At 43.0% G+C, this 26,969-nt stretch overlaps 3 protein-coding genes across 7 annotated transcripts; all 3 read right to left on the minus strand.

The window, feature by feature from the left end:
- Positions 1–207: 207 nt before the first annotated feature.
- On the minus strand, positions 208–5,122 carry zgc:174877 (uncharacterized protein LOC570025 homolog). Of its 5 annotated transcripts, none has more exons than XM_035758160.2 (5): positions 4,946–5,122; positions 4,046–4,265; positions 3,031–3,249; positions 2,617–2,826; positions 208–1,636 (listed from the first exon to the last, which is right to left on the minus strand). In XM_035758160.2, exons 2-5 carry the CDS (start codon positions 4,251–4,253, stop codon positions 1,257–1,259), a joined length of 1,017 nt encoding a protein of 338 aa, XP_035614053.1. In that variant the 5' UTR covers positions 4,254–4,265; positions 4,946–5,122; the 3' UTR covers positions 208–1,256. The 5 variants fall into 5 exon arrangements, with proteins under 5 accessions (XP_035614053.1, XP_035614037.1, XP_035614046.1 ...); XM_035758144.2 differs by having other exon boundaries at positions 4,901–5,122; XM_035758153.2 differs by having other exon boundaries at positions 4,046–4,262; positions 4,946–5,121.
- Positions 5,123–8,899: 3,777 nt separating this feature from the next.
- Positions 8,900–16,124, minus strand: LOC118372326 (annexin A13-like). The gene is made up of 11 exons (XM_035758178.2): positions 15,686–16,124; positions 14,305–14,380; positions 14,014–14,108; positions 13,699–13,869; positions 13,577–13,610; positions 11,735–11,814; positions 11,352–11,420; positions 11,171–11,272; positions 10,962–11,037; positions 10,707–10,819; positions 8,900–10,361 (listed from the first exon to the last, which is right to left on the minus strand). The coding sequence occupies exons 1-11, from the start codon at positions 15,785–15,787 to the stop codon at positions 10,242–10,244; spliced, it is 1,038 nt and encodes a 345-aa protein (XP_035614071.1). The 5' UTR covers positions 15,788–16,124; the 3' UTR covers positions 8,900–10,241.
- Positions 16,125–17,725: 1,601 nt separating this feature from the next.
- Positions 17,726–26,933, minus strand: LOC127905931 (annexin A13-like). The gene is made up of 11 exons (XM_035758218.2): positions 26,776–26,933; positions 25,697–25,772; positions 25,417–25,511; positions 24,631–24,801; positions 24,478–24,511; positions 23,435–23,514; positions 23,082–23,150; positions 22,901–23,002; positions 22,615–22,690; positions 22,235–22,347; positions 17,726–19,409 (listed from the first exon to the last, which is right to left on the minus strand). Exons 1-11 carry the CDS (start codon positions 26,896–26,898, stop codon positions 19,290–19,292), a joined length of 1,059 nt encoding a protein of 352 aa, XP_035614111.1. The 5' UTR covers positions 26,899–26,933; the 3' UTR covers positions 17,726–19,289.
- Positions 26,934–26,969: the final 36 nt, after the last annotated feature.

Genomic DNA, 26,969 nt, shown 5'->3' on the forward strand with positions numbered 1-26,969 from the left:
GTGGGAAAACAAATTAGTACACAAGTGAGCACATGTGATGGTATGGAATGGGCTTGATATTGCACATGTGGACATAAAAAATACAAATAAAGCCCACAGGTCTGAGTACTCTACTGTAGATCTCTAATGATTGGTCATGAGATCATGTTGATGTGATGTCACAAATACAAGGAGGTACAGCCAAGAACTTTCAAAACTGCACGAGAGTATTGCTAAAAGCTTTATTTCTCAAACCATTCAAAGAAGTAAAATATGTTTTGAAGAATCATAGTTTGAGAGATAAGTGAACAAACTTGGAACAAAAAGTGAATATAGCCCAGTGTCAACAGAAGAATTGTCCATATTAGCAATTATAATTCACAACAGTACATTGGATATCCCATCCCTAGGTAGGACGAGCAGTAGTTCAACGCTTGTTCACACCATCAATTAATAGCAGGTATTCTATTTTATTCTCCTAAATTCTGAAGGTTGTGAGTTAAAACACATAAAAACCGCAATATTTTACTAAGTCAATGTGTAAATCACAGCCCTAAAAATGGCAGCATGTTCCAAATGCATCAGTATACACATACCAACTGTGTGGTTTTCAAAATATCAAACCAAATAAATACTTAGGTGCAAGAAATAAAATAATATCAAAGTGCTCTCTGGAAGCAGACATAGTGTCCACCATTTTGTAAAAATACTCCTGGAAAATGTACTCAGGATTACAGAAGTAGTGGTGTAAACATCCATTGAAGTGAGTGCAGTGCCATCTGGTGGATGTTTCTCATCACATATTTCTAGTCTCCGTGGAAGATAACCATTCAGCTATGTGTCATTTCTGACCATCACAATGAGTTTACTGTCTATTTCTCCTTGGGTCTGCAAGGGAAAGGGCAGCAATATGGAATCTTCAGATGAGTTATTATCAACATTAAGTCAAATATAGAGGGATACTTCCAGGGAAAAACACTGTCAAACAAAAGTCACTACTTCTACTGGTGTAAGTCATGTATGCTACAGGGAAAACCCATTCTGTGGCTATGGCTAGCTGCTACCGTGTCTGTTCAGTACCATCATTACTTTTAAAGAAGGCATTCTAGATACACTAATAGTTACATTGCAATAAATAAAGAGAGGCAGAGAAATCCTTCTCATGTGATTATATCAACCTAGGACCCCAATTTTAAATGAAATATGTCTCCAATCTGTCAAACAATTGTTATTCACTTCCAGTCCAACTCACCCCTCAAAGGCCCCTAGCTACATCATCAGCCCATTAACAGGCTCTCGGCAGTGCCCCCTAGCTGTTGATGAGCAGAGTGCATGACCCTAGCCTTTTTCACAGTGATGGGCAGGAGCTCCCCTGTGGCTTTCATCTGCTCAATCTTCCTGGCTAACGCCACGTCAGTCTCAATGACTAGGGCACACTTCTGGGCGTAGCTCACCAGGGTCTCCTCTCGCGGGCGGAACATTCCCACCAGCGGCAGGGTTTCCTTGGCTGCCAGGTAGAGCTCAGCGATGGACGCCGTGTTGGCAATGGTGTTCCTGTCGATGCCGTAGTGACGGAAAGCGCCACTCATGCTCTTCTTCTTAATGAAGGCCGAGAGGACTTGTTTGTAGCGGTGGATCACGTACTGGACGCCAGTGGCTGAGGAGAAGAGAGAGAGAGACAATGAGGAAGGGGAAGATGGTATGTCTGTGTGAGAAGTGCTGAACTGTATGAAAACTGATTTGGAATGTGGGGATTGAAGAGTTGAAAAATGGTTCAATGTTGAGGAAGATAACTTACCCTTTTGTCTTAAAGAAAATAGGTATTGCATGCAGTCTCCGTGGATCCAGTCAAAAACAATCCAATTGCTCTTTTTAGTTGCTGCTTTAATTTGCATCTACATTTCACTAAAAGGCTTTGGCTTGATCTCTCAAATCAATATTTTAGTATAAAAACATATTCTGAACATTTAATTCTAACATTATTATAACAATTATATGATGAAATGTTGAATATAGTTCCCGACGTTTTGATACTTTTCAAACAATAACTATTTTTACAAGGTAAGTTGACTGACATTTACAGCAATGACCTGGGGAATAGTTACAGGGAAGAAGGGGGAGGTTGAATGAGTCAATTGGAAGCTGGGGATGAATAAGTGGCCATGATGGTCTGAGGGTCAGATTGGGAATTTAGCCAGGACACCGGGGTTAACACCCCTACGATAAGTGCCATAGGATCTTGAGTGACCACAGACATTCAGGGCCCCCGTTTAACGTCCATCCGAAAGATGGTACCCTACACAGGGCAATGTCCCCAATCACTGCCCTGGGATATTGCTATTTAGAACAGAAAAAGTGCCTCCTACTGGCCCTCCAACACCACTTCCAGCAGCATCTGGTCTTCTATCCAGCGACCGACTAGGACCAACCCTGCTTAGCTTCAGAGTCAAGCCAGCAGTGAGATACAGGGTGGTATGCTGCTGGCTAACTGAGTCAATACTATCAGATGGATTTGTTTATTATTTGTGGGCAGAACGATTTTAAAAAATGAATGGGAAAAGTACAAACCGATCAGATGCTGAAAGCGAACTTGTACAGTACTCATAGGCATGATAAGAAAACCCTTTTTTAGCATACCTCTCTTCCTGCTGTAGTCTTTCCCTTTCTTTCCTCTCCTCCTGTCCTTGTGGTGTCTCCGCTTCTTGTGGTCGCTCGAGGCTCCGGACATAACGGTGGAGACAGACATTTCTGAGCCACTTTCATTACTGAAGGAAGAGCTGGATGATGCAACCCTCTCTCTCTTCCGGGGTTTGGGTTCGGAATACAGTGACTTCCCCGCTTTAGGTGCTGTGATGAGACAAGACGGAGTGATCCGCTTTTATTCCCACCTTTCACTTATTTCTTACATTATATGTAGATACAGTATAAAATAGAGGTAAATAAGTATTTAACACTGAATTAGGTCCTTATGATAACATACAAATCCCCATTTAAATAATACATACAGATTCCACTGTAACAACAGCACCATTCAGGACTGGGGGCACTGACCTTCAGCGGCTGAAGTGGCGGTGGTAGTGAAGGTTGGGACAGAGCGCTGGCTGGTCAGGTTCTCAATCTGGCTCCTGAGGAACTTCCTGTCCTGCTGCAGGTCCTCCACCTGTCTCTCCAGGGCAGCAATGCGCTCCTGTTTACCTTCCAGCATGCACTGCAGCTTGGTGATGGTCAGCATGACCCGGGGAGGCAGGCTGCCCTCAGGCTGGGAGGCCGCTGGAGGAACACCCAGGGGTGAAAATAAGGTGAATTAAAAAAATAAATAGTGGTAGTATGCCGTACCGGTATAACATGAGCATATCATAATCATTCAAACAAAATGTCAAGAAAACTGTAGGCTATTACACCACTTTTTATCTTTACCGCATGTCAGAGGCATGAACAGTTAGCGAATGGACTTTAAAACGGGTGGTACAGCCTACGCTCCAAAATGCGATGTATTTCGACAACATTTTTAAAAACATTTTGCCAAGGCAAAGATGAGTGGCCGACACGAAGACGACAGCAGTGGACGCATACATTCTGGCCTAATGACGCTTGCCTTTTGGTGTTCTGTGTAACAGATATGATTTAATATGGATTCTATATGTAATTATATGATTAGGCCCATAAAACATTTTTGTTATGTCTACTTTCACCCCTGGGAACATGATACATTAGCAGTGAGAAATAGAAGCTAGCTGCACACTGACGCCATACATGTATTATTAATGAACCAAAGTATGGTCCTTCTGTAGCTCAGTTGGTAGAGCATGGCGTGTGTAACGCCAGGGTAGTGGGTTCGATTCCCGGGACCACCCATACGTAGAATGTATGCACACATGACTGTAAGTCGCTTTGGATAAAAGCGTCTGCTAAATGGCATATATTATTATTATTATTATTATACAGTAGTAATACAGTAGTATTATTGGACATATCAGCCACCAGTGTGTGAATACACACAACCCACTGGAAGATCTAGGACAATACATGGATAATGGGTAATAAAGTCATCTTAAGGCATTCTTACTGGATACAGCACTGCTGGGTGTGTTGTCCTGCTCCACATCGCTAGTTGCCCCAGAGGTCATGCTCTCCCACTTGACAACTTCCAGGTCATGCTCCTGCTTTAGCCAGTGCTGTGAGGAACCCACCCGGGCCTTCCTCCTCACGGTGCTGGAATCGATCTCTACACTGGGGGAGTACACTATCGGCTCCTGTTGCCACACAGAGGACATCTCTAGTCTCTACTTGGGAGGGAGATAGGGAAGAAGAAGGCATGGCCAGTGTTGCAATGCACTGTTTGGTATAACTATCTAAAATAACACATAAAATGCCCTCTGAGTAATAACTTTAAACCTCCACTAACCTTGGCCCCAGGCATGTGTCTGGTGCACGCACGCACACACACACACACACACACACACACACGCTTGAGGTTTCCATGGAGATGCCTACCCAAACACCTACCTAGAGATTTGTCAAATTTACTCAGATGCTCAAATTCATAAAAGTAGTAAAACCAGTAAAAATATAGGCTTTTACATTACAGTCAGTGAGTCATTATTATTAACTATTCATTAGTTACACAGTTAATTATTACAACTGAAAGTTGCGTACAAAGGACAATGCATTTGATCTTTCAGTAATAATTTACTTACTGTAGCAGTATATTCATTACGTAGGCGTTTTTAATATAAACAAATCTGTAAAATTACTATGTTGTAGCACAAAGATATGACTTTAAACCGTTGGTTGTATTGTGTCAACGCATTATAAAATGCTACCATTTCTTTATGCGCGATAATTAACCTTTCAAGATGGATGCAAATGACTGCAAACTAGGCAGCTAAATAGAGCCACTAATGAGCCTTTGTGACCTTACCGTCTTGAAAAACCTTTTACTTCTAGATATTTTAACACTACAAACCGAGGTTTGGCAGTTTGCAGGTTACTTCTTTCCGAAATAGTAGTTTCGTCATGCAGGTGTCCAATGCATGCGTCTCAGCAGATAAGAGCATCCTTCGTAGTAGCCTAGCCGGAATAGCCGCTTGTGGTCGCTATATAACCGTTTTTTTTTAACGGATACACTATTGGAGGTGACGCGGGCTGCTGTCTCTTTGTGGTGGTGTCAGAGACAAGGAAAGGGGTATAGTGCTATCCAAGATCCTTGGAGCGTCCCTACCCTGACCTTAACCCCTACCCTTAACCTAACTCTAACCTTAATCATAACCCTTACTTAACCCTTACTTTAACCATTTTAAATGTCCATTTTAATGGGGTGATGGCAGAAAAATGCTATTTGACCTGTGACAATGACAAACATGAGCACCTAGGGAGTTTGAGTGTAAAATTGCCAAGTCTACACTAATGATATACACAGTACCAGTCAAAAGTTTGGACACACCTACTCATTCCAGGGGTTTTCTTTATTTGTACTATTTTCTACATTGTAAAATAAGACTATGAAATAACACATATGGAATCATGTAGTAACCAAAAAAGTGTTAATCAAATCAAAATATATTTTATATTTGAGAATCTTCAAAGTAGCCATTCTTTGCCTTGATGACATCGTTGCATATCAATTGACAGATGCGCCTTGTTAAAAGTTCATTTGTGGAATTTCTTTCCTTCTTAATGCGTTCAACCATCAGTTGTGTTGTGACAAGGTAGGGGGTGGTATACAGAAGATAGACTTATTGTCACGCCCTGACCTTAGAGATCCTTATTTACTCTCTGTTTGGTTAGGTCAGGGTGTGACTCGGGTGGGAAAACCTTTGTTGTTTTTGCTGAGTGTATCACCGTCCAAGGGAGCAGATGGAGGCAGCGAGAGTGCAAAGGCGACTATACGAAGTAACCTCAACAGAAGTGCATCGCCGTCCAAGGGAGCAGATGGAGGCAGCGAGAGTGCAACGGCGACTATAGGAAGTAACCTCAACAGAAGTGCATCGCCGTCCAAGGGAGCAGATGGAGGCAGCGAGAGTGCAACGGCGACTATAGGAAGTAACCTCAACAGAAGTGCATCGCCGTCCAAGGGAGCAGATGGAGGCAGCGAGAGTGCAAAGGCGACTATAGGAAGTAACCTCAACTGAAGTGCACCAAGGGAGCAGATGGAGGCAGCGAGAGTGCAAAGGCGACTATAGGAAGTAACCTCAACAGAAGTGCATCGCCGTCCAAGGGAGCAGATGGAGGCAGCGAGAGTGCAACGGCGACTATAGGAAGTAACCTCAACAGAAGTGCATCGCCGTCCAAGGGAGCAGATGGAGGCAGCGAGAGTGCAACGGCGACTATAGGAAGTAACCTCAACAGAAGTGCATCGCCGTCCAAGGGAGCAGATGGAGGCAGCGAGAGTGCAACGGCGACTATACGAAGTTAGCTCAACAGAAGTGCATCGCCGTCCAAGGGAGCAGATGGAGGCAGCGAGAGTGCAACGGCGACTATACGAAGTTAGCTCAACAGAAGTGCATCGCCGTCCAAGGGAGCAGATGGAGGCAGCGAGAGTGCAACGGCGACTATACGCAGTTAGCTCAACAGAAGTGCATCGCCGTCCAAGGGAGCAGATGGAGGCAGCGAGAGTGCAACGGCGACTATAGGAAGTAACCTCAACAGAAGTGCATCGCTGTCCAAGGGAGCAGATGGAGGCAGCGAGAGTGCAACGGCGACTATACGAAGTTACCTCAACAGAAGTGCATCGCTGTCCAAGGGAGCAGATGGAGGCAGCGAGAGTGCAACGGCGACTATACGAAGTTAGCTCAACTGAAGTGCATCGCCGTCCAAGGGAGCAGATGGAGGCAGCGAGAGTGCAACGGCGACTATAGGAAGTAACCTCAACAGAAGTGCATCGCCGTCCAAGGGAGCAGATGGAGTGCAAGCGAGAGTTAGCTCAACTGAAGTGCATCGCCGTCCAAGGGAGCAGATGGAGGCAGCAGATGGAGGCAGTTACCTCAACAGAAGTGCATCGCCGTCCAAGGGAGCAGATGGAGGCAGCGAGAGTGCAACGGCGACTATACGAAGTTAGCTCAACAGAAGTGCATCGCCGTCCAAGGGAGCAGATGGAGTCAGCGAGAGTGTATCGCCGTCCAAGGGAGCAGATGGAGGCAGCGAGAGTGTATCGCCGTCCAAGGGAGCAGATGGAGGCAGCGAGAGTGCAACGGCGACTATACGAAGTTAGCTGAACGACGGAAGCACGGGGAGATTGGCGGAGTTAGGGTTTAGACCTGAGCCAACTCCCCATGCTTATCTTGGGGAGCGTGTGACTGGTCAGGCACCGTGTTTTGCGGTGATGCGCACGGTGTCTCCAGTGAGCGTTTACAGGCTGTTGCGCTCTGTGCCAGCGCCCCGCATTTGCCGGGCGGAAGTGGGCATCCAGCCAGGACGGGTTGTGCCAGCTCTACGCTCGAGACCTACAGTGCGCCTCCACGGCCCAGTGTTTTTGGTGCCTTCTCCACGCACCAGGCTTCTAGTGCATCTCCCCAGTCCGGTGAGACCTGTTCCGGTACCACGTACCAGGCCTCCAGTATGTCTCACCAGCGTGGTAAGCCCTGTGGCAGCTTCACGAACCAGGCTTCCAGTGCGTCTCCTCAGTCCGGTGAGACCTGTTCCGGCTCCACGTACGAAGACTCTAGTGATGATCCATGTTCCGGAGCCTGTAGTGATGATCGATGGCACGGAGCCTGCAGTGAAAATCCAGGGCACGGAGCCTCCAGCGACGGTCCCCAGTCCGGAGCCTCCAGCGACGGTCCCCGGTCAAGAGCTTGCAGCAACGATCTACGGTCCGGAGGTCCCGGCGACCATCCCTGCACCGGAGGCGCCACCGAAGTGGGTACTGTCACGCCCTGACCTTAGAGAGCCTTATTTATTGTCAATGATTGGTTAGGTCAGGGTGTGACTCGGGTGGGAATATCTGTTTTCTATTTCTTTGTTGTTTTTGCAGAGTGTGATTCCCAATCAGAGGCAGCTGTCTATCCTTGTCTCTGATTGGGGATCATATATAAGTTGTGATTTTCCGTTTGGGTTTTGTGGGGTGTTATTTTCTGTTTAGTGTCTGATGGAACTGTTCGTATTCGTTTTTTGAATTTGTTATTTTTGTTTGAGTGTTTCTTGAAAATAAATATCACGAACACTTTCCGCGCTGCTCTTTGGTCCACTCGTCCTTCAAACCGCCGTGTCTTTGTGAGACGCAGAGTAGGTGAACAGATGAGCTCCGCATGTGTGGTTCCCACCGTGAAGCATGAAAGAGGTGTGATGGTACTTTGCTGGTGACACCATCTGTGATTTATTTTGAATTCATAGCACTCAACCAGCATGTCTACCACAGCATTCTGTAGCAATACGCCATCCCATCTGGTTTGCACTAAGTAGGACTATCATTCGGCTTTCAGCTGGACAATGATCAAGAAACACACCTCCAGGCTGCATAAGGGCTACTTGACCAAGAAGGAGAGTGATGGAGTGATGAGTCAGATGACCTGGCTTCCATAATCACCCGACCTCAACCCAATTGAGATGGTTTGGGATGAGTTGGACCGCAGAGTGCAGAAAAAGCAGCCGACAGGTGCTCAGCATATGGGAACTCCTTCAAGAGTTCATGAAGCTGGTTGAGAGAATGCCAACAATGTGCAAAGCTGTCAAGACAAAGGGTGCCAAGTTTGAAGAATCTAAAATATGTTTTATTTGTAACACTTATGGTTACAAATGATTCCATGTGTTATTTCTGAGTTTTGATGTCTTTGCTATTATTCTACAATGTAGAAAATAGTTATTTTTAAATAAAGAAAAACCCTTGAATGAGTAGATGTGTCCAAACTTGACTGGTACTATATAAAAAAAATGAAAATGTGATTATATTAGGCTTATGTTCAAAGACAAACACACACAGAAAAATGTTAATAAACATACATTTTATTCTGTAATTTTCATGTGGTTATTTGTTACCAAACACATTATTTGGCTGATACAAAGGCAAATATTGGTCTCTATTCCATATCTTTCCATAAGGGCAGGTGCACATGGCCTAAACCCTGTTAACATTTCCTCTCTTGAATTAAATTCACATCAGTAGTCAGCATTATAAATACAGGTATCTTAAGTTATTCAGCTGAGATTACAGGACTTTCTAATATGACCAAAAGCCTAATATGTTAATACAGCCGCTGTGACGCAACACACAATTGACTATTCATATTGTCATAAGATCACATACCTTCTGACATTGCCTCAAATACCTTCCCCAACACCTTTTTTTGGCTATATCTGTAAACACATTTATTGAATATATAATATTGTCATCTAAATAAAAAAAAAAAAGGTAATATTTTAATACCCTAGCTAACAGTTTATAACCACTCGTTAATACTGGAGATGGAGATTGGGGTGGAAGATACTGGCACTGGATCGATCAAATCTATATAGCGTCTCATTAAACATGGACCAAATTTCTTGCTGCCCATTTAAAATACAAGGGTAAAAATATGAACCATTACATATTTGTACACAAGTTACCAGGTGGGTCAAAAATATGTGTTTATGACTGCTTTAGGGCAATGGAGTTTAATCAGCAATGCATGTCATGTTGAAATAGAAATGATTTATAAACTGCCACATATCTGTGCACTACAGATCCTATCAAATGTACATGCTGCATTGGACATAAGTCTGATAAGTTCAATGCAATGCTCTACTGTAATCTTCCAGCAACACCCTGTCCCAGTTCCTACAAATGCCTTGTTGTGTGCAGACTGATCTTCCTACCAAGCACTGAACCACCTGATCCTACTGAACTTCACTTAACCAGTTTCACTGCAGCAAAGAGAATGTTGGGAACTTTGATATCTAGAGATAACTTCAAGGACTAGAGCCACTATATGTTCCAATGGTAAAAATGGATTGTTGGTCTAAAGTATAGTATGTTAAGTCTCTATACTAGTCCTAGCACTCCTCTAGATCAAAACAAATCATGTCACATGCACACAACTGACTTTAGTATACTCATGGAACCAAGACATCAATGCAAAAATCAGGAGAACAGAACCAGCTGGATTTGAGCTATCTCCAGTTCCACCCCCTGCCCTATCCGAGAATATCACATGATTGGGGACAGTAGGACTGATTGTAAGTAGCGTTAGTTTGTCCACGAGTGAGCAGCAGCACCCTCGGTCCCTTTTAGGCACTCTGATCTCTCCTCCCTCTCTATATCTCTCCCTCCCTCCCTCTCACTCCCTCCCTCAATGGCAGACAGCCAGCAGGAGACGTTTGAAGTCTCCACCACACTCAGATTTGATGGCTTCCTTCAGGGACATGTCATACTTCTCCAGGTACATGTCTTTAATGGTCTCCAGGTCGTACTGTTGAACAGAAAACACATCTCATCAGCTGACCTGTCTGCTTTTAGATTAAATAAACCGAGTCCAGTAGTCTAAAAGGGGCATTTTCTTAATGATTTCCCTGAGCTATGTATAATGCATTTGCAATTGCTGCCGAGGTAGTCGGCAAAATTAACATAGCCTCTTTGGATGACATACCCCCAAACTATTTTCATGTCATTATTTGCATGGTTTACAAATGTGACCATAAAGTAAAGTATTTAATATACATTTTATGCATGTAGTCAGTAGTCAAACGTATTTGGTGTCTTTGATAGAACAAAGCACGATCCTAAGACTCTGTCAGAGTGCATGTCCATACATTACCTCAGAGCGGCATACAAGGATGCGGATGAGGGTGTCCTCATCAGTGCCTGCTCCTTTCATGGCTTCATTCAGTCGCCGGGCGAAATAAAGCTGAGGGTTCTTAGCAACCCTCACTGAAAATAGAAAATTCCTTAAAAGACACCGATTTTCTCAACCAAAATAAAGATAGCTATTTGTAAGGCACCTGACACATCGTATTCAAGTGACTAACTTTTTAATCTAGTTGAATGTACTGCTTTTAAGTTGTGTACACACCGAGTGTGATGTAGCAGCCCTTCAGTGTCCCAGAGACCTCATTCTCAATGGCATCCAGGATTTCCGTTCCAGAGAGCTGGGACAAACGAAACAAGGTTAGCATAACACTAAGCATACACAGCAGTACAGAGGATAGATCACATGGAGCCTTCTGTGCGTACAAAAGAAGGAGACTGATAACAGATACAGGCTGCTAACAGTGGACCCACCTGCTCATACACCTTGAAGGTGGCCTGAAGTTGCAGATAGTTTCTTTTGGCCAGGATAAAGTTGAACGTGGATTCATCCGTCCCAAAACATCCCTCACCAGCCTAAATAGTAAATATGATTGAAATAAAACAGGTAAATCTACTTTTGATATTATGGTTTCTTGAATGCACTTCTCCATACCTCAAACAGGGCGGTGGCATCTGCTTCAGCCAGACCCTCATCCACATCGTAACTCTCATCTCTGGTGCCCTAGAACAGAAGGCTTTCACTGATCTGTGGTGAGATGAAATGTAGCCTTTCTGTCTGGCTCAGGATATTGTATCTGGCCTCCATTTTACTAATGAAAGGACATTGGAAATGCAGGCAGGCAGACAGCCAACGTGTGTGTGTGTGTGAGAGAGAGCGAGCGAGTGAGTGAGTGAGTGAGAGTGAGAGACAGAAAGAGAGAGAGGCGTAGGGTTAAGAGAGAGGCCAGGCAGAGGGAGCTTGATTTCAGTCCAAAGAAGGGAAGGGAATTGTGTTTCATGTCAAGAGTCCAAGAGTGAAACCATGGGGCCACTTACCTGTAAAAGAGCAGTGAGCAGGTTTCTCACATCTCCACTAGTGTCCCCATCGATATCTGATTCCAGGTCCCGTTCATGCACTAGAGAAGTCACAGAGAAACAAAGAGAGAGAGAGAACGCAACAGAAAAATTGGGAATATATTGTTACAGGCTGATGTAACATTGAGAGGCACAGAGGAATAGGTGTTCCCTTGTTGTCATGACAACTGATATCATTATTCTATCTAAGCCAAAGGGGAATAGGCATGGTGGAAAACCCACCCATAACAACAAGATATGCCTTTTAATCACAATCCCAAATCAGAATAGAATCAGCAGTGCAGAAAACAACAGGATGAGCAGAATAAGGTGACCAGTGTGGTTGGGATGGCAAGCCTATGGACTTTACGGGTCATGCAAACTATGAATTCTTGCCCTAAACTAGCCAAATGAGTTTGGTTCACTTCATGGCTTCTTCCTGTTCAACTTTAGTAAATATCATACAATGAATAATCATGCAAAAAGACACTTGATTAAGTTAAATGGGGAAAAATATATATATATATATAAGGTTGAAAATATTCAACACAACCTCTAAGGCAGACAGAGAGAGTTGCCGTAACTGCAGGAAACAGAGATTACAGAGTGTGTGGCGGATTATGGAGTGTGGTGCCATCTGTTACAGATGTAGGGTTTTAAGTTGGTCACTCTTCTGTTGCAGAGACTTTTCCTGCTCAGCAGGAAATGCTAACGTGTAGTGTATTCAAGGTTTTAAAAGGCTTCAAAAGTTTTTAATTTCCATTTTAAAATGTCAGACCATGACAAAACAAATGCCATGAATTATAATCCACGTAATAATTCACATTTCCTGTTGCTGCAGGATTATTTATCCGTTGTATTATACTGGTTCAAATGAAGATCCTACATCTGTAGTTATCAGTCAAACTACAGAAAACTGAAACTAAGCTTGAGGGTTAAGTTTAGGCATGAATTCCAAGTGGTTAGGGTTAAGGTGTTGGTCAGGGTTAGAATAAAATGTAAATTAAAAAATGAGTGCCTAGCACAGGGATTGAACCCGCATTGTTCGGAGCTGTATCTTACGGTTTAGCCCATCCTCAACACCCTAGCTTGACGCGAGCCAACTCGATGTTAAGACACTCGCGTTGCCCCTAGTAGACGGTTGGAAATTGACATGGAAATAAAACGACTAGCCATCACCTAACCTCACCATTCTAATAATGGCTTGACAGCGCGTAATCCACTGGAATTTGGGCAGCTCATAATTCATCATCTCCAGCACCACCCCAACATCAACACATGTGAAAACAGTGAGTTTCTCTGTTTTTGCAGTGAAAAAGATGCACACCAGATTTCCACGTCATCTGGTGTGCATCATGTGATTTTAGCCATCTATGAGCGGGAAAAGGTTAATAAAGTAACCTTTGCCTACTCATAGTTGGTTAAAATCACGACATACACAGATGATGTCAGTGTTTGCGTATGATGTCATCAGAAACACTTGTATTTTCACATATGTCGATGTTGGGGTGGTGCTGGAGATTATGAATATGAGGTCGTCCCTTCAAAGATGTCATGCCCGGTAGGGGGAAACTGTGCCACTGGCCACCCAACTACAGTTGTTATTGTTTTTGTTCCGGAGCTGCGGAGCATGACTCTTGGTAAAACAAAATGCGCAGAACATATTGTGCTCTTCTATGACACGTGCAATGATGTCCGAGATTTAAAAAAATGTGTTATTTGCAGTCATTTCTTTGTTGATGTCATATCTCAATTGGATGTGGCTGTTTCACCATTAAGGATGCCAGCTTTAAGGTGCAGTGTGAGGGCGAAATTGATACTTACCCTGAAAGTAGCATTCTTTTAACATGTGAATATCCTGTTGGGGAAAAAAAAAAGAGAATGAGGGGAAATAAATACATATTAAGAAGACCGTTTTTCTTCTAATCTTGAAACTGAAACCGTACAGCGTTTGTGGCAGTGCACAGAATCTCCACCAGAGTATCCTCATCAGTGCCTGCTCCCTTCATGGCCCTCCTGAGCTCCTTCACTGCATAGATGACTGGAGGGTCCAGCATGGCCACGACGGCATTCTCAAAGTTCCCCCCCAGCTCACTCTTCAGCACATCCACCAACTCCTTCTCCAGAGAAAGAGATGGGTGTGGTTGGCTGGTTTCCTCAAATTAGCCACACATTTTGGTTATGCAAAACGACATATGTCTTGGTGCGGTATAAGATGTACATTTTTAATTTACTATAAAATTAATTAGTTTAATACTCACATTCTTATACTTGTCAAAATAGGCCTGTTTAATTTCCATGCGCTGGGCTGCACAGCGGTTAGTAAGTATGTCAATGATGACCTGTTCATCGGTGCCTGTACAACAAAATACAATCATTAAAATAAACAAATACCACCCGTAGGCCCTATTTGGACTATGGCACAATGTTGTGCCATTAAAATAGCTTGGGCACAGCTATTTGTTCATTGTAAGTAAACCCACTCAACTCTCACTCATTGAGCAGAAACATCCCTGGAATGCTATAAATTAACAAAAAATATTGCAACTTACCCAAGCCTTTGCAGGCTTTGCTTAAGGCCGTTATGTCAGCCGCAACATCAAAGTCCTCGCATGGCATGATTGTGGGCTAAATTAACAAAGATAATCGTTATGGCATCCTCTACATATGAGCTAATAGCCACATTAAAAAAAAACACCTTAATACAAACGTTTTAGGAGCAGTTTGATGCATGATTTCCCTTATATAGTAGCCTGGTCTAGTCTACCCTCCCTTCCAATCCTAGTAAGAAATAAACTATTTAATTAACATCACATTAGTTTAAAAACATTGAAATCAGTAGGCCTTTTCAGGTATGTATTATGTAATAACACTGTAGCATTAGAAACAACGTAAAATGACATGGGGGAGGGGAGAATATATTGAACTGAAGTGGCAAGAAACACACTGGCTCGGGAATTTGGCGGCGGATGTGTGTTAATCAAACAGTAGATGGGCGCAGCGCCACATAGCCGAAACTGAGACATGACGATGGAAACACCCCATAGAAAAATACAGAGGACTCTAGATGGACATAACCGTTTTTAGCACGGACAGTGCCATTGAGGGCTTTCGCCATTTTATAATAGTCAACTGGGTGGGGATTCCTATGGGTTGGGAGTGATCAGCCAATGATCACAACATTGCATTCTTCTTCAAATTTAGTTGCCTATGGTTAGTAAATGGCTTAAAGCTACCGGTATATCACTGCCACCTAGTGGCAACAATAACTTAACGCATCAGATTTGGTTCAATCCCCAATATTAGTTTTATGCTTCTTTCAAACACAAAATAAGAATATTGACTACTTTAAAATAGAGAGTCTCAATGGCGTTGCCCATGATGTCGCGGACTCCATATTAGCAAAGATAAGTCCTCTATCCATCTCTATGAAACACCCTCATGCTCTGCTCCCACCATAGCCTCCCACCCGTACCCTTCCTCTCTGATTCACTCGTTCATTATTTAGGTTAATCTAAACGGGATTGTGATGAATTGCGCAGAGGAGTGGCTGCTTCCTCTGCGTTTCCCCAGGCCTGTCACATGCGCTGGTTTGTCATTTGTAGGGCACTTGGATTTAATAAATCACGGTGACAGATTTGACACAATGTGTCAATCTGTATAAAAATGGCATAATCTATTATAATTCTACATTCAGTTGTGGTACAGTGTGGAATGTCGGAAACAAACTCAAAATAGTTTTCTGATGGCGTTATAACATTATAATCCACTTTACAATGATAATTGACCAACAAATAAAAAACATATTGGCCTACATAGTAGCCTATATAATATTCACAAATGCCTATCAATTCCAATCGACCTGCCCCGGTTTTACTTCATTTTATCACATCTTTGTAAAATTATAAAACAATGGTAGGTTTCGGTACTTACTTGGCAGTTTCCCATTTTTACAGATATTTGTCCCGCTGCGTTGAGATCACTGAGGTATATAGTTGAGATATCCGCGTATTTACCAGATGTGGTAGCGGACATTCATGTAAACTCGCGAGATCAACTGCGATTTAGCAAGGCTAAAATCAAAGATGGTGGATAAATAAAGACAGTTCACTCAGGCCGTTTACAATTGAAATAAATGTGTGAGATCCGGTCTACTTAACTGGGTGTGTCTCCCATAGACACCAATGAAATAGCAGCTGGGTCTGGTTTACTTAGTTCAGGGATGTGCAACATTGATGGGGGTTGCAGTGGCTCACAGGTCTACCTACCCACACAGGTAGACAGAGCTAGCCATAGCCTTTTGGGGGCCCTAAGTGAAATATGATTTAGTTAATTGACTTTCATTGAACCAGAAAAAACAGCGTGTGGGCTGTCTCACTTCCTCTTCTGTCTCTGGCTAAAACCACATATTTTCTAAACTTATCTTTGGTAAAACTATAAGCCACATGTGTCAAAACTAATTCCACAGAAGGCTGAATGTCTCCTGGTTTTTGATCCTCCCGTGTACTTGATTGAAAAATTAAGGTCACTAATTAGTAAGGAACTCCCCTCACCTGATTGTCTAGATCTTAATTGACAGGGAAAAAGGCAACCCAGCAGACACTAGGCCCTCCATGGAATTAGTTTGACACCCCTGCTCTAAACCCAGACAGAGAGGAAGAGGCGAAGCATGAGCGTTTACTCCGCCCAAAATCTGTCCACGTTAAGCAGATCATTAATTATAAAGCAAGTGAAACGTTTTGTATGGGGGGGAAACGAGCGAGTGTCAAATTTAGTCAAGATAAAAATGAATTCCTATTTTGATACGTGAGGCTCATTTGATCTAATAGACGTTTCTTAATGCTGTTTCGAGTTTACTGATATAAGTGTGATGCACGTGACTACGCAACATTGAGAAAAACACTTTATATTGGAGTTGTTCCTGTTGAAATTCGAGACGGCCTATGCATATTCATGAGTATAGCATAGCATCTCACTCTTCATTGAGTACAGGTGGCTGACGTCAACACACATAGAATATTCAAAAAAGTATTCAAATAGATGAGTAGGCAGGAGCTTGACAGCCCGCCGTTCCGCTCTGTGGACAACGAATCCCATTGTTAGGGCGGAGACATAGATATCTCGTCATTATATCTGGTACAGGACATTCATGGTAATTGCACCCAGGGGAGAGCGACTGCCCCCTCTCATTGATGAAGCCCCGGAAGATCAAGGCTGACCGCGATACTCCAGGCACTGTTAGCCGAAAACAGGATCCCCATTATAGTGATTGGAAAAATTGCAATCTTTGTGGTCAGTCTTCGCATACATAAATACAAAGTTGAAGAAAATCATGGTAACAATAATTACTTCTAATACACAAGATGTATGTCCTTGAACCGATTATATTAAAATCGCACCCAGAAGAATAGATATGCATAATGTAGTTGCAAATTGCAGTCTGTAGTACCCAATTCAGCCTTCAATTTGAGTTACTCAATGAGAGGAGGCAGCACTGAGCTTGCCTGCAACGTCACTTCCTAGAATATCTTAAACTGAGCATTTTATGTCTCCATGAGACGCCATCTTAACTGACTTAATTTGGTTTCAATGCGCTTTTCAGTCTTCACATAGGAATGAATGGTTTGCCGTGATCAATGGCTTTGTCCATTCATATACAGTCATTGCTCTGAGCAGAGGAACACAACCCACAATATAGCAATCTGGTCTCTGACAGAACAGTCGATGGGGTGGCATGTAACCATTGGTTGATGCATGTAACATCTAAGGAGGGGAACACGACCAAAGACTCATCGAAGGACAGGTTGAATATTAAGGTTGTCTTCCCTGTACAGTCTATACATCACATCATGTCCCCTTTTACACTAATGATATTTATGTATCCCTATATCTAGGCCAATAAACATTGAATAGGTACAGTAAAATATGATTCCATAAACAGACCCATGTTCACAAAAATAAAAAACACAAAAATAATTTTAGATCAATTTATTCTGTAATTTGCATGTAATATTTTGCTGATACAGAGGCAAATATTGGTCCCTATTCCATATATTTTCATAAGGGCAGGTGTGCACGGTCTGAAACCTGTTGACATTATCCTCTCTTGCATGGAATTCATAGTAGCCTAGCCAGCATTATAAAATGTTACAAATATCTCAAGTTATTCAGCTGAGATTACTTTCTAATATGACCTAATTCCTAATATAGGAATATGTTAAAAATACTGCTGCCATTATGGGACACAGAAGTGACAGTGGTCGTAACATTTTAGACCATGCTATTCAAAGAGTTTAGATACTTCATAGGTACAAGTCTAAATCTTTTCTCAAATACCTTCCGAGACCTTTTCAAATACCTTCTTGTGTATACAGTAAATCTTTAAACACATTTGAATGATATATAATACTTCAGTCTTAATGCAGTTAATAGTTTTAGTCTTGCAATACAAACATTTTATGAGGTGTTTGAAGATTTGTCACAGCAGTTTCCCTTGCAACATATTGAAGCATGAAGTCAATACATAGTTATTTAATTTAAACTAACTGTTTTTGACTGACACTGTGAAGATTAATCAGACAGTAGAATTACAATGTACTTATCTTTGGAGTGGTAGTGTTGATTATTTTAAAATAATATCAATATTATATATGCATTGATTCATGTCACATAAAATACCATTGCTTCATAAGGACACTTTCATTTCTCCTTCATTTAAGTTATAACTTCAAGGTAGATGGACAGATTGCACATAACTAGCTAGCTAACAGTTTATAAACACTTGTTAATACTGAAGATGGAGTTTGGGGTGGAAGGTACTGGCACTAGATAGATCAAATCCAAATTGGAGTCTCACTAAGCATGGACCAAATGTTTGCTGATCATTTTAAATGCAAGCTCAAAAATATGATCACTGCTCAATGGAATAGGTCTCATCTGTATAAGACAGATACATCCAATACAATGCATAACCATAATCTTCCAGCAACACCCTGTCCCAGTTCCTACAAATGCCCTTGTGTGCAGACTGACCTTCCTACCAAGCACTGAACCACCTGATCCTACTGAACTTCAATTTAACTGCAGAAAAGAGAATTTAGGAATTTGAGATCTTGTCACACAACTGTACATAGTAAACAGAATTTCAAGGACTAGGGCTACTAAGTTTCACTGGTAATGTGGAGCGCTGGTCTAAGGTAAGTCTCTAGTCCTAGCACTCCTCTCGATCAAAACCAATCACGATCAAAACCAATCACACCACATGGTATGTTCTGAGCATCCAACTGCCTTTAGATAAGTAGATCAAATATAGTAGCCACATATTGATAACACTTTTGTAGGGAACCAAGACATCAATGCCAAATCAGGAGAACAGAACCAGCTGGATTTGAGCTATCTCCAGTTCCACCCCCTGCCCTATCCGAGAATGTTGCATGTTTGAGGACAGTAGGACTGATTGTAAGTAGTGTTAGTTTGTCCAGGAGTGAGCAGCAGCACCCGTGGTCCCTTTCAGGCACTCTGCTCTCTCGCCGCTCTCTCAATGGCAGATAGCCAGCAGGAGACGTTTGAAGTCTCCACCACACTCAGATTTGATGGCTTCCTTCAGGGACATGTCATACTTCTCCAGGTACATGTCTTTAATGGTCTCCAGGTCATACTGTTGAACAGAAAACACATACCTCTTTAGCTGACATTTGTCTGCTTTTAGATACCAAGTCAAGTAGTCTAAAAGGGGCATTTTCTTATATGATTACACAATTCCCTGAGCCATGTAAACTCAGCAAAAAAATAAACGTCCCTTTTTCAGGACGCTGTCTTTCAAAGACAATTCGTAAAAATCAAAATAACTTCACAGATCTTCATTTTAAAGAGTTTAAACACTTTCCCATGCTTGTTCAATGAAAAACAATTAATGAACATGCATCTGTGGAACGGTCGTTAAGACACTAACAGCTTACAGACGGTAGGCAATTAAGGTCACAGTTATGAAAACTTACAACACTAAAGAAGCCTTTCTACTGACTCTGAAAAACACCAAAAGAAAGATGCCCAGGGTCCCTGCTCATCTGGGTGAACGTGCCTTAGGCATGCTGCAAGGAGGCATGAGGACTGCAGATGTGGCCATGGCAATACATTGCAATGTCCGTACTGTGAGACGCCTAAGACAGCGCTACAGGGAGACAGGACAGACAGCTGATCATCCTCGCAGTGGCAGACCATGTGTAACAACACCTGCACAGGATCAGTACATTCGAACATCACACCTGCGGGACAGGTACAGGATGGTAACAACAACTACCTGAGTTACACCAGGAACGCACAATCCCTCCATCAGTGCTCAGACTGTCCGCAATAGGCTGAGAGAGGCTGGACTGAGGGCTTGTATGCCTGTTGTAAGGCAGGTCCTCACCAGACAACACCGGCATCAACGTCGCCTATGGGCACAAACCCACCGTCGTCGGACCAGACAGGCCTGGCAAAAAGTGCTCTTCTCTAACGAGTCACGGTTGTGTCTCACCTAGTGTGATGGTCGGATTCGCGTTTATCGTCAAAGGAATGAGCGTTACACAGAGGCCTGTACTCTGGAGCGGGATCGATTTGGAGGTGGAGGGTCCGTCATGGTCTGGGGTGGTGTGTCACATCATCGGACTGAGCTTGTTGTCATTGCAGGCAACCTCAATGCTGTGCGTTACAGGGAAGACATCCTCCTTCCGATTGTGGTACCCTTCCTGCAGGCTCATCCTGACATGACCCTCCAGCATGACAATGCCACCAGCCATACTGCTCGTGCTGTGCGTGATTCCCTGCAAGACAGGAATGTCAGTGTTCTGCCATGGCCAGCGAAGAGCCCGGATCTCAATCCCATTGAGCATGTCTGGGACCTGTTGGTTCAGAGGGTAAGGGCTAGGGCCATTCCCCCCAGAAATGTTTGGGAACTTGCAGGTGCCTTAGTGGAAGAGTGGGGTAACATCTCACAGCAAGAAGTGGCAAATCTGGTGGTCCATGAGGAGGAGATGCACTGCTGTACTTAACCTCTTCAACCTATGGGGGCGCCATTTCATTATTGGATAAAAAAACGTATCCGTTTTAAGCGCAATATTTTGTCACGAAAAGATGCTCGACTATGCATATAATTGACAGCTTTGGAAAGAAAACACTGACGTTTCCAAAACTGCAAAGATATTATCTGTGAGTGCCCCAGAACTGATGCTACAGGCAAAACCAAGATGAAACTTCAAACAGGAAATGAGCAGGAATTTTGAGGCTCTGTTTTTCATTGTCTCCTTATATGGCTGTGAAAGCGCCAGGAATGAGCCTGCCCTTTCTATTGTTTCTCCAAGTTGTCTGCCGCATTGTGACGTATTTGTAGGCATATCATTGGAAGATTGGCCATAAGAGACTACATTTACCAGGTGTCCGCCCGGTGTCCTTTGTTGAAATTGCTGCGTAATCTCCAAGCTGCTCGCATTCATCCATGTGATTGAGACAGAGAGGAGAATTCCAGGAACGATATATCATGAAGAGATATGTGAAAAACACCTTGAGGATTGATTCTAAACAACGTTTACCATGTTTCAGTCGATATTATGGAGTTAATGTGGAAAAAAGTTTTTGGTAGCCAAACATGACGCAGAAAATGGACCGATTTCTCCTGCACAAATAATCTTTCAGGAAAAACTGAACATTTGCCATCTAACTGAGAGTCTCCTCATTGAAAACATCAGAAGTTCTTCAAAGGTAAATTATTTTATTTGAATGGTTTTCTGTTTTTTGTGAAAATGTTGCCTGCTGAATGCTAATGCTAAATGCTAACGCTTGCTATCAATAGCTATCAATGCTGTTACACAAATGCTTGTTTTGCTATGGTTGAGAAGCATATTTTTTTAAATCTGAGATGACAGTGTTGTTAACAAAAGGCTAAGCTTGAGAGCTAGCATATTTATTTAATTTGCGATTTTCATGAATAGTTAACGTTGCGTTATGGTAATGAGCTTGAGGCTGTATTCACGATCCCGGATGGCTCGACGCAAGAAGTTAATGCAGCTGGTGGCCACACCAAATACTGACTGTTACTTTTGATTTTGACCCCCCTCTGTTCAGGGACCCATTTCTGTTAGTCACATGTCTGTGGAACTTGTTCCGTTTGTGTCTCAGTTGTTGAATCTTGTTATGTTCATACAAATATTTACACATGTTAGTTTGCAGAAAGTAAACGCAGTTGACAGTGAGAGGACGTTTCTTTTTTTGTTCATAATGCCTTCAAGTGTTGCCATGGTAGTCCACAAAGTTAGTATAGCCTCCCCCGGTTTTATAAATGTGCTATGGAGAAATTATCGCGTGTCCATAACAGAAACTATTCAAAAATCACTTAAATGCATGCAATCACAATGCAGTCAGTGGTCACAAATGATTTGGTGTCTAACAGACCCAAGAACCATGCTAAGGTTCTGTCAGATAGTTTGGATCCATAGGTTACCGTACCTCAGAGCGGCATACAAGGATACGGATGAGGGTGTCCTCATCAGTGCCTGCTCCTTTCATGGCTTCATTCAGTCGCCGGGCGAAATACAGCTGAGGGTTTTTAGCAACCCTCACTGAAAATAGAAAATCAAAAAGGCATTCAAATATACTGTCAGTTACTTCTAATTCGTTACTGGTTTATAGGCCTGTATTGTAAAACACCATTTGACATTTTGAACAAACGCCGGCTAGCTAGAGGAAGTTCTGAACAGCCACCCACACAACCAACTAAATACTGAGTAATACCCACTTTACTCAAGTCACATGCATCCCTTCGGTGTCTCTGGCCTCAGATCTCTGCACCCACACACAAACACACATACGCCAACTTGTATACATACCAAGTGTGATGTAACAGTCCTTCAGTGTCCCAGAGACCTCATTATCAATGGCATCCAGAATTTCTGTTCCAGAGAGCTGGGGAAAGCAGGGAGGGAATGAATATAAGCATAAACACTGGTACAGAGGATAGCTACAGCAAAAGGAGCCTGATGTGCTTCCAATTAAATAGACTTACCACAGGTTCTAAATAAAATACATTGAAGTATAACCATTTATATCTATAAATATTCACGGCACTCGTTTCAGCTTGTGTGAACATACATAGGCTGCTAATAGCAGACCCACCTGCTCATACACCTTGAAGGTGGCCTGTAGCTGAAGGTAGTTTCGGTTGGCCAGGACGAAGCTGAAAGTGGATTCATCCGTCCCAAAACATCCCTCACCAGCCTAAATAGTAAATATGATTTAAAGAAACAGGTAAATCCACTTCTTGATATTATGGTTTCTTGAATGCACTTCTCCATACCTCAAACAGGGCGGTGGCATCTGCTTCAGCCAGACCCTCATCCACATCGTAAGTCTCATCTCTGGTGCCCTAGAACAGAAAGCTTTCACTGACTTCTGTGGTGAGATGAAATGTAGCCTTTCTGTCTGGCTCAGGATATTTTATCTGGCCTCCATTTTACTAATGAAAGGACATTGGAAAAGCAGGCAGACAGCCAATGTGTGTGTGTGTGAGAGAAAGAGCGAGAGAGAGACTGAGGGAGAGAGACTTAGGGTTAAGAGAGAGGTCAGGCAGAGGGAGCTCGATTTCAGTCCAAAGAAATCTAATTGTGTTACATGGAAAGAATCCAAGAGTGAAACCATGGGGCCACTTACCTGTAAAAGAGCAGTGAGCAGGTTTCTCACATCTCCACTAGTGTCCCCTTCGACATCTGATTCCAGGTCCCTTTCATGCACTAGAGAAGTCACAGACAGAGATAATATGAGATTAAGGGCAGAGGAATGGCTAGATGGCAGAGTTTGCAAATGCTGTTTATGGACTACGGCTCAGCCTCCAACACCATAGTGCCCTCAAAGCTCATCACTAAGCTTGGTACCCTGGGACTGAAACTCTCCCTGTGCAACTAGGTTCTGGACTTCCTGATGGGCCGACCCAAAGTGGTTAAGGTAAGCAACAACACCTCTGCCACGCTGATCCTCAACACGGGGACCCCACACGGGTTCGTGCTCAGCCCACTCCTGTACTCCCATGACTGTGTGGCTACGCACGTCTCCAACTCAATCATCAAAATTTGCTGACAACACAACAGTGGTAGGCCTGATTACCAACAATGAAGAGACTGCCTACAAGGAGGTGAGGAGAGTCCTAACCGGAGTGGTGCCAGGAGAATGACTTCTCCCTCAACGTCAACAAAAACGAAGGAGCTGCTCGTGGACTACTGGAGACAAAAGTGAGAGCACGCCCCCATCCATGTAGACGTGGCCACAGTAGAGGTTCAAAAGCTTCAAGTTCCTCGGTGTGCACGCCACTGGCAACCTAAAAGGGTCCATTCACACGGACAGCTTGGCCTCACAAACGTCTAGACGCAGCATTGAGAGCACCCTGTCAGGCTGTATCACCGCCTAGTACAGCAGGTACCGCCTGCTTTAGAACTTTAGTCACTGTTCTAGATTTTGATCATGTGACCTGTATGCTACAACGCCTTACGGGTCTCTCAAGTTATGCCAACTATTAACTGGAGCCCAATGAGTGTCCTCCTGCATTCACAACCCTGGTAATTATTCTGTTAGAAATAATTACGTAAAAAGACAACATGATTGAGTGAGGGGTAGCATTGGTACTGGCTGGATGTGGCTGTTTCACCATTAATAAGGATGCCAGCTTTAAGGTGCAGCGTGAGGATGAAATTGATACTTACCCTGAAAGTAGCATTCTTTGAACATGTGAATATCCTGTTGGGAAAGAGCCAAAAATAAATCTTAAGCAGACCGTTATGTTTTTAAATCTTGAACAGCATTTTCTATTTCCCATGATTTATAGGATTCTATTCAGAATGAAACTGAAACCGTACAGCGTTTGTGGCAGTGCACAGAATCTCCACCAGAGTATCCTCATCAGTGCCTGCTCCCTTCATGGCCCTCCTGAGCTCCTTCACTGCATAGACGACTGGAGGGTCCAGCATGGCCAGGACGGCATTTTCAAAGTTCCCCCCCAGCTCACTCTTCAGCACATCCACCAACTCCTTCTCCAGAGAAAGAGAGAAAGCAAAAGAGAGATTGTAGAACACATTGGGAGGGGGGTGGGGGTCTCTGACCATTCTTTCATACAGAATCTTTCCAGATCCTTGATATCCTTCATCTGTGTTCATGGACTGCCCTCTTCAATTCAAACCACAAGTTTTCAGTGGGGTTCAAGTCCAAGTCCAAGATTTTGTGGTCAATTAACAATTTCTTTGTGGATTTTGATGCGTGCTTGGGGTGGTTGTCTTGCTGGAAGATCCACTTGCAGCAAAGTTTCAGCCTCCTGGTAGAAGCGACCAGGTTTTGGGCTAAAATGTCCTTGTACTTCAAAATGTCTTAGACCTTAACATAGGCATCAGCACAAGTGGAAGCAAAGTAGCCTCATAACATCAGAGATCCACCACCATATTTTACAGTAGGTATGAGGCTCTTTTCTGCACAGGCATCACTTTTTCAACACCAAACCCACAACTGGTATGTGTGACCAAAGACCTCTATTTTCATGTCATCTGACCATAGCACCGCCTGGAGTTTGCTAAACGGCATTGGCACTTGGATTGGAACCGGTGCAATGGTCAGATTCTTCTACTTTCAATAAAAATGTGTTTGATACTCACATCGTCATATTTATCAAAATAGGCTTGTTTAATTTCCATCCGCTGGGCTGCACAGCGGTTAGCCAATATGTCAATGATGGCTTGTTCATCAGTGCCTGTACAACAGGACACAATCAATCAATAAACTGGTGCCACGCTGTACCTTTGAAAAGCATTTGCACAGATATGTTACTTATAAGTAAACACATTGTTTGGAACGGTCTGTCAATCTCTCACTCACGGAGTAGAAGCATCCCTGGAATGCCATAATTATAAATTAACTAAAAAGATCACAACTTACCCAAGCCTTTACAGGCTTTGCGTATGGCCTTTATATCAGCCATAACATCAAACTCCTCATATGGCACGATAGTGGGCTGAAATTAACCATTTGTTTTTGTTATGACATAAACAGGACAATAAAATGCTAATATCAACACAACCATCACCATTGTATCTCAATGTTGTGTTGTTGTTTTAAACACACATTTAGTAGGCCTAATCTATTGTAATTCCCGCTCCCTTAGCCTAGTTCTTCATATGAGTCATCATGTCTGCCACCCCTGAAAATCAACAAAAGATTGGACATCCGAATTGCTTTATAAAAGTTTTGAATCAATTGTTCACATATGTAATAAAACTGCCGTAAGCCTATTAGAATGTAACATGACATGGGAGGGGGAGAACGCAATGGCAAGAAATGCACTGGCTCAGGAATTTGGCCGCTGCCGTGTTTTAACCAAACAAAGTAGAGGCGTAGCGCCCCATAGGCGAAATTGAGAGGACAATGGAAACACACTCACCGCCCTAATCCCACCCATAGCCTTCCACTCGCATTCACTCATTGTTTAGGCCTACATTAATCTAACGGGATTGTGACGAATTCCGCAGTGGCGATTTCCTCTGCGTTTCCCCTGCCTCACTGTCACATGAGTCGCATGTGTGACATGTCAAGGGCTATGTGGATTGTTAAACATTTTAAATCAACCTCAGAAAGTGATCCATAACCCCGCATTCAATTGTGGTAGTGTGTAAATCTCCCGTGGCCACATTCTGCAAGCATTTGACCAAATTACGCGAGATTTGTATTTGAGATTAGTGTGGAATGTCGTTTGGATATTCGTTTTGATGATGTCCACATCCCTTACAATTAAACATTTACACAGCAATTGTAAAAATGTATTCAACGTATTTTTAGGCCTATACTTTTCAATAGATATGCGTTATTTTACTACGTTTTTTCTCCACATCTTCGAGATGTTTTTTTTCTGACCATAGAGTAGGGCCTAAATTTTAAAATTTCATTCGCATTTCTAGCCGCAATTTAAGTATGCGCATAGGCCTACGTTTGGTGCGTAAAAAAACAAGCATGGTACTCACTTGACAGTTGCCCATTTTCGAAAGGTTTGTCTCGCTGTTGTGAGTCTTGGGCTGCTGACGAGAGTCGGATTCTTTACGGTAGTTGTGGAAGGACTGGCGAGTAAAACGAATGTGCAACGTCATCGCGCAGAAATATAACGGAATTGAAAGCACCTCCTTCAGTTAACCATTTACTTACGTCGGAGATAGCGACT

The sequence above is a fragment of the Oncorhynchus keta genome, chromosome 4 (genome assembly GCF_023373465.1).
Source record: "Oncorhynchus keta strain PuntledgeMale-10-30-2019 chromosome 4, Oket_V2, whole genome shotgun sequence".
Classification (NCBI taxonomy): Eukaryota; Metazoa; Chordata; class Actinopteri; order Salmoniformes; family Salmonidae; genus Oncorhynchus; species Oncorhynchus keta.

Bases quoted from the DNA above. Each gene is read 5' to 3' on its own strand.
- LOC118372326 (XM_035758178.2), bottom strand. From the start codon at position 15,787: ATGTCCGCTACCACATCTGGTAAATACGCGGATATCTCAACTATATAC. The intron at 13,611-13,698 runs GTACGGTTTCAG...TTTCCCCAACAG, and splicing joins TGTGCACTGCCACAAACGCT to GATATTCACATGTTAAAAGA. The intron at 11,038-11,170 runs GTGGGTCCACTG...CGTTTGTCCCAG, and splicing joins CCTTCAAGGTGTATGAGCAG to CTCTCTGGAACGGAAATCCT.
- zgc:174877 (XM_035758160.2), bottom strand. From the start codon at position 4,253: ATGTCCTCTGTGTGGCAACAGGAGCCGATAGTGTACTCCCCCAGTGTA. The intron at 3,250-4,045 runs GTAAGAATGCCT...GTGTTCCTCCAG, and splicing joins ACCCAGCAGTGCTGTATCCA to CGGCCTCCCAGCCTGAGGGC. The intron at 2,827-3,030 runs GTCAGTGCCCCC...GTCTCATCACAG, and splicing joins CGCCACTTCAGCCGCTGAAG to CACCTAAAGCGGGGAAGTCA.
- LOC127905931 (XM_035758218.2), bottom strand. From the start codon at position 26,898: ATGACGTTGCACATTCGTTTTACTCGCCAGTCCTTCCACAACTACCGT. The intron at 25,773-26,775 runs GTGAGTACCATG...GGTTAATTTCAG, and splicing joins CGAAAATGGGCAACTGTCAA to CCCACTATCGTGCCATATGA. The intron at 24,512-24,630 runs GTACGGTTTCAG...CTTTCCCAACAG, and splicing joins TGTGCACTGCCACAAACGCT to GATATTCACATGTTCAAAGA.